Below are 13,133 nucleotides of genomic sequence, written 5' to 3'. Positions count from 1 at the left end.
CCCCCAGGCTCCACCGAAGCTCAGAGCTGTAAGGTGTAAGCCAAAAGGAGCTGAAGCCAGTCAGCACATATGCATGCTGCACTCCTGACCGTTCTTCTGAGACTGATTTTTAAAGAATTGTCAGTGCGAGCATTCAGCCTTGTTTTTACAATGCATGCATTCATGCAGAGGTATCAGTATGTGTACGAATTTCATCTCTGCGTCGTGTTCATGTGTGAAAAACTCCTGTAGTTTGATTACACTTAATTTCTAGTCCAAAAGTACAATGCATCACTGTTTTCTGGAATTTATCTAGCACCTCGGAGTGCCTCTTTAATGTACCTTCCTCAAATACTTCTACTACCACAGATTTCTGAGCAAGTTTTAAGATGAGCAGTATATCAGTATCAGCATCCTCAGTTTGGCTGCTAGAAAAAGAGTGCCCACAGAGTCCTGCTTTAAGTAATGCTTACCTGGAGCTGAAAATAAACTTATCTCCCCTCAATATGTGAAAAATTTACTATATTGGCCAGCTCCAGATATAGTTAAAAATGAAACCTTTATACTGTCTAACAGATGATTCCCTTGTCAAAGTGACTCAAAAAAAACCTTTCCATTGCTGCCATATAAAGATTAATTGTAACCAAACAGATCCCTGTCTAGTATAAGGAAGTAAGAAAACACTCTTAAAAAAGACACCTACTCTACGAGCTCTCTGGGAAATTTAAAGTATATCTGCAGGACAGGCAACGAGGAGAATATGATATTGTAAGGAGACACCGTGACAGAGTGGGGTGTAAAGATTGCCTTATTGCTTTTGTCGAATCTGTTTGCAACTTCACCTCTTTTGCCACTAGGGAAGATGCTTTCCTGTTACCTCATGTGTTCAACGCCACAGTGAAAACCTTCACCTTTTCTTAAGCAACTGCGGCCAAAGTGTATCATGAGAGCAATGATATCTACACACAAAAAAGCAGTTCAAAATACCACTGAAACTACTTTTAGGGACTCTGAGCTGTCTTGGCAGAATTGGAGTAAAAAACTCTCACATTTACAAAGATTTGAGTCATATTCTGTTAACCTCAGAAAAGAAGTAGTAGAAAAGTTACAACACTTTCCATTTCTGCATGAATGTTGGAAGAAGAGGTACTACTAGACCTGTTGGTCGGACTGTCCCATTACGTAGATATCTGAGGGAAGGGCTCACTTTTCCCATTCATTGCAAATGAACAGGAACCAGCAAAACCACAGAGAGTTATACTAGTTCACAGCATAAACTCTTCTCCAAGCACCGCAATTCTCCAAAAATCATTATGCCTTTGGACAGAATATAATCATGTACTGTAGATAACTGTTCAGGTGTAGAGCTGGATGAAGAATAATTGATTTCACACTATCAATAAACTAATTCTTCATTCTCAAACAGCGTACTGTGAGATTGGTCAAGCATCCTCCATCTATTTAGAGATGAGTGAAATAAACGATTCTGAACTTGAAGGAAGGCCTCCAGTAGAAAGCTCATGCAAGATGACATAACCTTTGTGCTACTGGAATGGATTATTTCAAAAGCTTCTCAGCTCCTTCCTCGCTTCACCCGAGTCCTCTCTCAGACGAGACGATCCTGAAATCACCTTCTGTTTATGTACAGGTATTTTAACCAATGAAAACATCATCTCACCAGTATGCATATCTTCATAAATTGAAAGATGAGCAAGGATTTACAAGTAGCAGACTAAAAGATTTTGCTTGCATCAATTCGAACATCTTAAGTCCATGAACTGAGAGCAAACCTTTGTGCACGCACTCAGGATTTTATTTATTTAAGCAAGTGGGACTATTTGGCTTTAGAAATAATACCGTTCAAGTTCAGCAATCATATTTCACCTCTAGTTCCTACAAAAGGATGAAGAGGCATACGGGTATTGGAAATTCACAGTAAATGTCTTTCCTGCACTTGATCAATGGACAAATAAAAAATGAATTTCGGTCTGCAAGGTACTATGGGGAGTAAGGAAAAGAAAACTAGCATTTCTAGTAGCTATGAATATTAAGACAATGAAATGAGCTTACTTACTGATGCCTATGTGTCCAGACAGAGGAAAACGAAAATTATGAGACAAGGCAGATTTAAAACTAAAGAGCTTGGTTTCATTTCATTTGCTATAAACACCAAATTAAGAAAACAAGACACAAAGCAGTGCTGCAAATGAAAGATGACTCTCAAGACAGCTGAAGGCAAGACATATTTTACTAAAATTCATATTAGAAGTTAGTAAAAGACACTTCCTAAGGAATAATTTCCAAGGTTATACCTCTGCCTCGAGATCAAATAATTGGCAGCAAACAAAGAGAAAAGATTATTTGTACTTGTTTTTATTGTATTACTGATTTTTTTTAAACTCCTAAAAGTGCTCATTTATTTTTAAAAGATTTCTGTTAGTAGGTGTTTGATCAGTTCCTTAACTGATAATGGATGATAGCCACCACGGAAAAGGTATTCTAAATACACAATCTTACTTCAGTGCTCTGAAAACTAGTTCTAAGTCTCAAAATCAATATACAAATTGATACCTGTACGTTTCGGTACTAAAACATAACAAATCTTTGCAGGTAAAATAGCCCAGCACAATGAGGCTTGATTTGGGTTTAGACGAAGGCATTAATTGGAGTACAAAACACAGATTCAACCACTGAGACATTAAATCCCTGTTGATTATCAGCGTTTTAACACTGCCATTATAATCAGCAAAAGTCATTCGTTAGTTTCAGCAAGTACCTAATCAGTTCAAAAGAAGCAGGAATTCCGTCCAGCATTTCACAGCATATGTAAGTGTACGGATGTGATCCTATTTGGTTCACAACCAGAAGTGCTCACATCCAGAGAGGTGACTATGTGCTCCCTCCCTGCTCAAGCCGTAACATTTTACAGAGGCAAAAGGTGTAAGGAGGGAATCCAGCATTTATGAGAAGCAGTTCTTGCTTCTAGTATAGTTCCCATCTCCATGTATAAAAAAGCTCAAGCTCAGAAAAAAAAAAAAAAGAAAAAGCTCATTTCAAACTGAGAGACTGCTTTCAGATGGCCAAGAGTTAAAGCAGTAGTTATATGCCTTGTCACACCTCCTCAATGTTTAATCAAATCAATCACAGCATCTTTGTCATTTCAACACTTGGAGCTAAACAAATTATGACAGAAAATACAGAAGTTGGCAGTCCTCACTTACACCAGTAGCTCTGTCACTCTGCCTCCAAACGTTATTATTGCTACCCTCTTCGGTGTCACTTGTTTTTAAGATATAAACATAGATAAATAAGAGTGGTGAGGTTATCAGCAACACTCCCTTACTATAATACAAATATTAATTGGCTCTTCTCTGCTGTAACATTCCCATACTGAAAGTTAAATTCCTGTTGGACTCCATAAACTTCAGATTTACAGAAGCATGAAAAGGTAGGCATCTCTGCAATATTACTGTATTACAAGCATGTAATAGGTAAAAGATGCCTCCACTGCACTGCCAGTGGTTCCTCTACACTGGTAGCTCCTTTATATTTCATTTTCAAATGGTTTTGATTAAAAAAAAAATAGCAAGACAATAAAACAACGCTTTACCAAATTTAATATTTTATACTACTGCAAATGAGGGTTTTGGAGCAGCAGTTTTACTCGATGTGCTTACGCAGTAGCTTTGGAAAAGGTTGGCATAGGTTTCTATAAAGAAGCCATCTTGGCTCACCAGGTCAGCAAAGGCTGCTGCTCTCAAAAAAACCCATCTGATTATGCCTCAATTCCTGCCAAATTAATACCTGTTAGATATTCCCCTTTGCACTAAGAGAAATCCTCCTTAGCAGGTTAATTTTTTTCTAAATCTCCTTACAGATTCCTTCTATTTATTTTCCAGATATGTGAGACCCCCAAGCAGCTGGAGAAATATCCCCTCGCAAAGGCAAGATTTCTCCAAGTGACATCTCTGTGAGATGAATCTTGGCTTCAGTCATTACCATGTTGCTGTATGGCAAGGAATACTTACATGGTGCTGTCTCCAAGCTCTTCGTAGAGGTTATTGGCAGCAGTGCTTGCTGCTTTGCCTGCCGGTAGGGCCATCTGGATTCTTGCAGTCTTAGCGCACTCAGCCTGTCGCCTTTGGTAAGCCGCGTAGGGATGGAGAAACAGACTTGTTAGAAGCACTCTGAGACCTAAGAGAAGCTGTGAATTTGTCTACTTTTGTTTTGTTTCGTTTTGTTTTCTGAAGTTTTCAGAACATTCTTGCCTTTCAACTTCTAAAGAGAAGTGGTAACATGAGTTTTTACCCATCTTTTTCATCTCCCCATTAGCTGTTCTTTCCTGGGTAAATCCCAGAGCTCCTCATCGTCAGAAACCTCCTGATCTGCAGCATGCCACTTTACAGCAAGGAATTCCAGGCTCTGGCACTGCTCTCATCAGGAGGTTTATCTATACTGGTGGCCCAAGCCCAATAGTGGAGAGAATACACTCCTTTGATCGGCAGCTTCAATCAAGCACCAGAGATTGTGCTGTTAAACACCCCCTGGCAAAGTTTACTTTTACATTTACAACTCCTTTCTCATTGCATTTGGTCGGTGAGTTTTTCTCTCATTAGTTTTCCCGATTTTTTTTCCCCATTTTTTTTTCCCCATAGATAAATTCACTGTAAAACAAAGAAATTCTATTGTCCATATCTTGAAAATGAAACCCATGCTTTCTCATTTGCACTCCAGTCTGACGTGCACTTGCTTGTTTGAGGAATACTACAACAGGGAAATCCTTTTTTTTGTCCCCTGTGGGAAACAGGCTATATTGTGGATGACAGCTTTACTTAACGTGTTAGCATGCATTAATACAACACGGAGTGTAGCCATACAAATAGCACTAAAACACCTTGACACATGTGATGCTCAGGACCAAACTGGAGTGTAGGAAGCGAGTCTCACTGAATTCCAGTCACCCTTCTCAAAAACTAACATTGGTAAGCTGTCAGCATTCTTATTCAAACTATTAGAAACAAACCAGAAAATAAATACTTACTCTTTGAATCTGTTTTGTTATGCAAAAAAAAGATGAAGAGATAAAATGGAAGGTTAAATTAATTCTGTTTGCAAGCAATTGTCCTAAACAGTGAAACTAATAGGAGTGATAAACTAGATGCTACTTAATTATTCCATACATAAAATTAGAGAATTAATGACATGTTTAAAGAATCATAATTTCCAGAGCTGAACAGTGTTTAAGCTGCTATTTGCAATACTCTTGGAGCAATTCTGCAGTCAGCATAAACATGAATTACAGTGGGGAAAATTGCTTCGGGCTTACAGAAAACAAATCCCTGCCATGCACACAAGCAGAAAAGATGGGAAAAGAGGATACTGTGGTATTTCTTCAGCGGGTAGACTAGTGAGGATGAGTTTTTGTAACTCCTTCTTTTACATGTGACAAAAAACGTCTCCAGTGGGGAAGGAATATTGTTTTTAGTTTCTATTTAGAAGACAGTGTTTTTTGTACATTATATAAATGATGTGCCTACCTTCTGGGGGTACACTGGACAGTGTATTTTAAGGGCACGATTTAACACCAAGGAATAATGAGTTTCTGCCTTGTTTACAAAAGCCATAAATGTAGGCACTGAGCCACAATTTGACAGCGATAATTATCCACATAGAAGATAACTCATGCAATCTAACTAGTATTTTTACAAGATTTAGTAAGTGAAATGAATTCACTGTATGTTAACATCGTCACTGGTCTGGAAAGCACTGAAAAATGGACCTATTGCACATAAAAAGTTTTAACGGTGAGAAAATCTTATCATTTCCATTGCATGTGCTGTGAGTATGACAGTTACATTTTTATCCCACTGTAATTTCCACACTCAGTGTCGGACCAAAGCATCTACTTTGCCAGGAAAAATACTGAAATGCCTTTCAAAAAGGAGAAAAAGGCTGTAAAGACCATATGGCTTAGGTTAGCTTTTGGAATTTACTAACGTTAAAAAGCCTTTACATCTTCTTTGGTCCTCTTCAGTGATACATTTTCCACAAAAGTATAATGTACTTACATTGGTCTGCTATAAATCCAACTCCAAATCATACTTCTAGAAAATTAAAATGTGATTTTTCATGAAATGAAGCTAGGAAGATTCCTTAGAGCTCCTCAACAACCAGTATTGAGGAAAAATATTGCTATTAGCTCTCTTAAGGAAATAAAATAAAATCAATAATAACAAACTTACTGAACTGCTTCAGCAGTATTTCACTGGCCGCAGATTTTTACATATGAGTTTGGTAGATGTAAAGCAGTTCTGAGATATACTGTTATGGAAGGGAGCGGAGGTTAGGGGAGAGAGGAGAGGAGAGGAGAGGAGAGGAGAGGAGAGGAGAGGAGAGGAGAGATTGTTCACCAATTTTAAAATGGAGAGAGAAGGACATGGTGATACAGACTGATGGATGCAAAAGCTTAATGAAGCTCATCACTGGAGAAGATGCATCAAATTATTTATGTTTTGATTTTGTAATTATTGATCATCTTTTGATTTGAGCATGCATGTGCAATAAGACTATTTCATGAGAAGCTAAGTAATTTTTAGTGGACCTGAAGTCGTCCATTTCACATGAACTTGTTAGTGATCTCAGTCCTTTCATTAGCTTGTTAGCTCAATTACTTAAAACTCTATGTCTATGAAAGACGAATGGAAATATCAAGCAGGTTCATTCTGGTTATGTTGATTTGGATAGTGCTAAAAAGGCATAAAATCAATTCTTCATTAAAGGTTTGCAATTAAGAAGCACACAGCTTGGGAAAAAAAACCATGAACATTTTGGGATTTAAATAACAAAACAGTAAAGTCCTCCTCTTCTTCTGCCTGAGCTACACAATCTGATATTGGATTCACTTACTGTGCCAGCAATCTTTGTCTGTTTGTTTGGCACGGAATCCAGGTCTTGCATTTCAAATGCCTGGCTTTTGGTTTTGTGTTTCCTGATGTCTTCCAAAACAGTTACTGACCATAACTTCAGAAATATAGCAAGACATTTCCTGCGCCTTTTCTTTCTGTGCAAACCCTCACCAAGCCTTAACCAACTACTGTGACGTGAGGAATGCCGACTACATTTTCCTGTATGTAATAAAGGAAATCTTTCAAAGAGCCGCAGCTAAGAAATGTAGCATCCTTACTACAACTATGCAATCACAAAAAGGAGTAAGAGTACTTACTGTCTGTAGCTGACCATGACTATTAAAATAGCTGGCATACAGCACAGGATGATAATGACGGCCAGAGCCAGCAATGCACCTTCTGTGTAGCCTACAGCTTGCGCCTGCTTCTTGACATTTGCTACCACATCCGGGGTGCGGATCTCCAGGATGCGTCCCCCCTGTCCCAGGTACGGCTGAAATTCTTTATTGATATCCAGCAGTTTGCCATCGAGGAACCTTCGGTGCCAAAACAGAAAACTATGATAGCCAAGGTCATTAACTGTGTTCGAATTACTGTGTAGCTGGGCTAATAGCTCTGCTCTGATAAGGCACATACCCCTTCTTTACGTACTTAAGAATCTCTGTAATTCCCCGTAATCTCTTTGTCAGCGATAACTCCAATGTATTTAAAGCCAGAACGCAGTTTAAACACAGAAAAGGAGAGGTGAGCTGGAGCTTATTCTCATTTCTAGGGGCAAAAAGTTCTTCATGCTGTGAATAGCAAGGTAAAGTTTGCTTTGTGCTTTTTTTCTGTACTGCTCTGTTGCAAAGGATTAACTAACCCTCATGGCACACATCCCTTAAGACTGAAGTTCAACCTGATGCTAATCTAAAGGCAGCTAATTTAGAAAGGACTTCCCTCAGTTTGTTAGGGCGATTTGTTTTTGGTGGGAGATTCATCCATTTTGTTCCCTTTTGACCTTCCTTGCAATATTAGAGCCATGGGGGAAAACATACTACAAAAAAAAAAAAAACAACTAAGAATAATAATTCCCTGCTTGTGCAGCTGCACAGCTGCAACAATTCTGAACCTTCTTCTTGTATCTGCTCTGCCTAGTTAGGCTCCATGTCTCTACTATTTTCTTAAATCACAGTGCTGATGCTCCGTAATGAACTATTTGAAAGACTTTCTGACTCTCCTTAGGATGGCAGGAGGAAAGCACAGAGGACAATGATGAGATCAGCTCACCTCCAGTGGGAATGAACACCAGAGTTGCTGAATGATGTGTCCTTTCAAAATCTGGCACAACATGGAGGTTTTTCACTGACTTTGAGCTATTCTAGTTTAGAGCAACCTTCCCATTAATTTTTAGGTGGTATTAAGTAGCCCTACAAGGCACAAAGATTAAATCTCAGGGATTAGCTAACCAGGAGCTCTTGACACTGCCTGCAAACTACAGCAATGTTCGTCTTCTGCTCACCTTCAGATTTAGTGCACCACCTAAGAAAGGAGCTTGAAGAGCATGATTATCAAGGTTAACAAACTCTGTGAAAGAGCAAATGTGGTGGAAGAAGTTGACTGTCTGATCTGATAATTGGTGGCTTCAAGAGCGGCAACCAGATCTCAAGAAAGTTATTTCATTTCCCATCTAATTGAAAATATTCATTCGGTGACTTTTTTTTTGGAAAAAAACCAGTATTTTTGCTAACAAAATTTGCTTTGGGAGTTATTTAGGGCAGGGCTCTAATTTCCAAAGAAAAATAAAAATTCTTGAATCACTTTGGAAGTGAGGGTTGACCGTTTCATAAGCTGCCAAGTAGTTTCCGTAAACTCCAGCCACAAAGTTCAAAGCGAGGGGCACCCATCAGGATGAAGAGGATCCAGCTGGCTCTGAGCTATAGCAGAACTCTGAGTATCAGTTTTATGATGGCAGGCTTGAAGAGGAGCCTTAGCTAGTCACACACCTTCAATCCTACAGAAGCAAACCAAGGCATCCTGAAGATCTGTTTGCCTTTGTATTACTATGCTCTTCTAATATTCAACTCAACTCAACAATATTCAACAACTAATGCTGTGGCTTCTTCCAGAAAACATTTTTTTGTGTAACGGAGCAAAAATCTCTATTCACAGCCTGAAGATCTGCAATGATACTTGCAAAAAAGTACAAAAAGAGCTCTAATTCTTTTGTTGTACGCTAGATGTCAGTGGTGCATGCTGCAAGTCCTTGTTAGCCAAACACAGCATTCAGCTAGGACAGCATTAAATCTCTGCAAGGTTTTAACAGCCTCTCTTAAAAATTCTGTTAGCATTTTCTTGACAAACCCTATTTTACCAGGTTCGTAACTCAACAGTGCACATTAACTCCATCGTGAAGCATGACACACGGTGCAAAAGGATTCAGACAGGGTAAGTGTTTTATTTCTAATGGTGGACATTTTCCTCTTAATGTATGCAGGAAAAAATTTCTGAATTCCACTTTTTTATGCTCTAATAAATCAAATACCCTTTCATATGAAAGATAAGAAAAAAAAAAAAGAAGCTGATAATTTCAGTCTGCAGTACTATCTAAGTGGCCTCAAAGTCTTTTAGGGGTATGACAAAGGAGACAATATCAAAGTGTAGTTACTATTCAGACATTTTTCAGCCTAACAAGACAGATTCCTGGTTAATAAAGATGTCAGGGAATCAGTTGTAGGAGTCCTAAGGTAAAGGATGAATCTCTCACTGTTTATCAGTCTAACAAAGTACAGGACAGGGGAAAATTAACAGACAGACAGAGATTTTCCCCGGCTGGCAATTAGGAACACAGGGCAGCTGTTATACTGACGATTTCTAAGCTATGCAATCTCTCTCCCATCACGCCCTGTTGTTTTGATTGAAGCTTTCACTGATAAATCTATTTTCTGCTACGATCCTGAGCAGATTCCTGGCTGACAGAAGGATGATTGTGGTTCCCGGCAATCCGTTCCCAGTAGCACTGCTTTATGTCCTGTGATCTCTCAAGTGATAAAAACTCCAGGGAAGATGGTCACAGAAGGAATTTCTTTTTAGATGTGGGCAAGTACTTGAGCTGAGTGAAATCTCTTGAGATTCACCCAGTTGATAGCAAGAACTTGTTAACTTTAGATTCCATGCTACAAAACTCTTGCTTCATTTCTCCCCTTTTAGTAAGCTGACACTTTATCACCTCTACCCTAAAGCCTGGAAAGCATTCCCCAGGGTTTTGCTAATTTACATATTTAAAAGCTTTTGAAGAGCAGGGAGAGAATTAGAAGAAAAAAAAAAGCTGAGCATGCAGGCACATGGTGCATTCTAATGGGATTGTTTCTAAGTTGATAATATCCCATGCATTTTCAAACCAGGCGAACGCATAACCTTCCGTTCACACTTGAAAATTTGTTTTCTAACTAGCTTAACTCTTTCTCAGTGTACTTCTGTGGATGCACGAACATCCTTGAAAAGACTTTTCTACTTTCTTCAATGGGCACCAAAATGAAGGAGGAAACGTTTTCTCCCAAAGGTAGCCTGCAAGAGGAAAATATTCTCCCCGTGGACTTGAACAAACTCCATACATAAACACCAGTGGATCCACAGGGTGCTTTCCAAAGATGATAAGGGTTCACAGGACTTCCAACCATCATCAGGGTCACAGTTGTTTTCTGAACTTGCGCAGCACCACACAGTTCATTTTTGACCTTGAATATTTTTATTGGGTTCCCACCTCAGCCATACTTCCAACCAGTTATGACTGGAAGAACCTTGCTCCTCAGAAGGGAAGAAGTAACAGGTAGGATTTGCTGCTCCCAAGACCGAAAAAGACTGTATGACTGAGATGCTGGGAGACCGGAGGAAGTCCAGAGAAAAGTGCAAGCGATTAAGACACGTAAAATGTGTTTCAGAGTCCAGAACACAAGGAATTTGTCAAAAAATTGAGAGGATGATGTGATCATAAGCTTTGGTTTTGGCAGAACGAGACATTAAAAGCACCAATTGGGTGCTTCAATCTAGCACTCACAGTTGTAATAAAATTCAGTGGTTGAATCCAGACAAATAAAAAAAAAAAGGCAAAAAAGCTGAAGTTTTTGACAGTAAAAATAATTACCCCTGCAATAACATCACAAAGGTTGTAGCTGATTGGATTTTCTTGAGCAGTTCCTTTGCTGAAAGATGTGCTCAAAACAGAATCAATTCTGGGAATTCCTATGGTCTTTATTATACCAGGTCAGACTGATCACACTCATCTTTTCCAACCTATAAACTCCGAATATATGCAGAGCTTTAGTATGCTATAATTCATCTGTACTAAATTAAGAGCTCGAGAGAACAAGCCCTTTTTCAATCACAGTCCACTGAGATAGCTCACAGCCATTTGCTTTATAGGTTGCTGACTGAGGTGCTGCTTTATGCCATCACTGAGCAGTCTGGTCTAGTTTTCATTGAGATATAAAGCAAACACAGAAGTGCAAAAGAAACAAAAAGAGTCAGCTTTAGAGGAGGACTTGCATTAGTGTTTTCCTTGCATTGATACGCACGCAGAACGTTCAAACAAACACAGTTACTGGGGGTTGTTCAGTTCATGGGAACGGATCTCAAGCTGTTTGCACTGCAGAAGTAGGCACTGTACACCGGTTTCTTCAAAGGATTTTTTTCTGTTCCTGTTGTGTCGACCAGTTACTAACAGAGACAGACCGACAGGCTTCAACACAGTCCCTAGAAGCGTGAAAAGAATGACAAACAATATACTTACTTAAAAAGTTCATTCCTCATTATAGCTCTGTTTGTTTGTGGGTCAATTGCGTAGACCATGAGGTCAGACTTGGTATAATCCTCTTCCGAGTATCCATCCCCAAACCTCCGTGCGCCAATGGATTCCACCACCACAGTTGCACCAGGAATCTGATCTTGGACGTAGCGTTCCAGAATCCTAAAGGTGACATGAAGGAGATACTACTAGACAATAACCACTGACTTGGATGGTAACTTTTAGAGCACTTTACTTAAAAAACTCCACTCCAACATAACCTCTTGAATGCTCAACTCTTGGGAAAAGCTCAGCAGTGTTAGGAGAGGTCATCAGAAGCAGTGTCCTTAGGTCCACCGCTTTGTACTTATGACATCAGTTGAGTTTTAAATGGGAAACACCATCTATATTTCACCCCAAAAAACACCACCCTGTCATCCTTTTGTCTAGCCATATGGTTTCAGAGCTCTTCACTTCCAGCCTCACGCAGGGTGCATACAATAACCTGTCACACCCAGAAACAACAATTTCAACCACTTTCTGTGGGATATTTCCTCTGGTCCTCTAACACAGCATGACGTATCAGGTGCCAGAATACCTGCTACTCTGGAAGGCATGAGCAAGTTTTATAGCTGTAAGGAAGTTGGAATACTGGGTTGACCGGCTTACCACAGAAAAGAATGTAATATATTGCGAAAGTTTAGCAAGCAGAAGAAGGATAAGTTGGCAGAATTTGGAGGCAGCTATGCCCAACATAACAAGGACATAACAAGAATAAACCAAAACAAATATGTCCTTTTTCCAAAGAGGAGATTTAATTACAATCTGCCAGAATGTATAAAGGCACACTGAAGATATGTATAACAGTATGACGATACAAAAGAATGCTACAATTCTGAAAATATGAAATCTGTTAAATAAAAATCCTTTTTTTCATTTTAATTGTCATTTGTTCTTGATGATGCAGCACGCTATTATTGAAGATAGTTCCTTTTTTTTTTTTTTTTTTTTTCTGTCTACTTACTGTCCAGAAACATCTTACTATACACTCTGGAAGACTTTGTTCCACATTCAAAATGTCATATTTTTCTGCAGCTTTCAAATAAGAACTGTGTATGGGGTTATTCATAAAATGTGAACTTATTCCTACAATATTCAAAAAGGCAAAGTGAGAACGGATGTCTGCAGAATGTCCCTCCAAACAAAGAAATCAGATGTGGTCATACTGAAGTGTCTGTGGTGTGTCTGCAGAGGCAAAATGTCAATGGTGCAAGGACATCACTGAGCACCTGACAAGTTTCTGCACAGACAGCAAGCACACCTGAGCCTCAGATGTGGGATTTTATAGGGAAGCTATGCTTGCAACTCACTGCTGACCTAACGAGCGATTTTAAAAAGGGCAGTATCTTACTGTAGTTAAAACATGTATTATTTCCTTCCAACTTGTCTGATCTGCTGCTCTGATGGGGCCTGTGAAACCTGCTGAG

General features: G+C 39.2%; 1 protein-coding gene across 6 annotated transcripts in view; it reads right to left on the bottom strand.

The window, feature by feature from the left end:
- Positions 1 to 13,133, bottom strand: part of PCDH15 (protocadherin related 15) — a 566,546-nt gene that overhangs the window by 17,967 nt on the left and 535,446 nt on the right. For all 6 annotated transcript variants that reach the window (XR_002117515.2, XR_004160438.1, XR_002117520.2 and 3 more), the window contains 3 exons: positions 11,653 to 11,829; positions 7,202 to 7,420; positions 4,008 to 4,118 (listed from right to left, as the gene is read on the bottom strand). Coding sequence is in view for 2 of the 6 variants with exons in the window: in XM_031554340.1 (XP_031410200.1) it covers positions 4,008 to 4,118; positions 7,202 to 7,420; positions 11,653 to 11,829 (507 nt within the window). In the remaining 4 variants the exon portion in view is untranslated. The remainder of the gene's footprint in view (positions 1 to 4,007; positions 4,119 to 7,201; positions 7,421 to 11,652; positions 11,830 to 13,133) is intronic.

The sequence above is a fragment of the Meleagris gallopavo genome, chromosome 8 (genome assembly GCF_000146605.3).
Source record: "Meleagris gallopavo isolate NT-WF06-2002-E0010 breed Aviagen turkey brand Nicholas breeding stock chromosome 8, Turkey_5.1, whole genome shotgun sequence".
NCBI classification, from domain to species: Eukaryota; Metazoa; Chordata; class Aves; order Galliformes; family Phasianidae; genus Meleagris; species Meleagris gallopavo.
The sequence above is the reverse complement of the archived record's forward strand: the minus strand, read 5'-3'. Positions and strand labels throughout refer to the sequence as shown.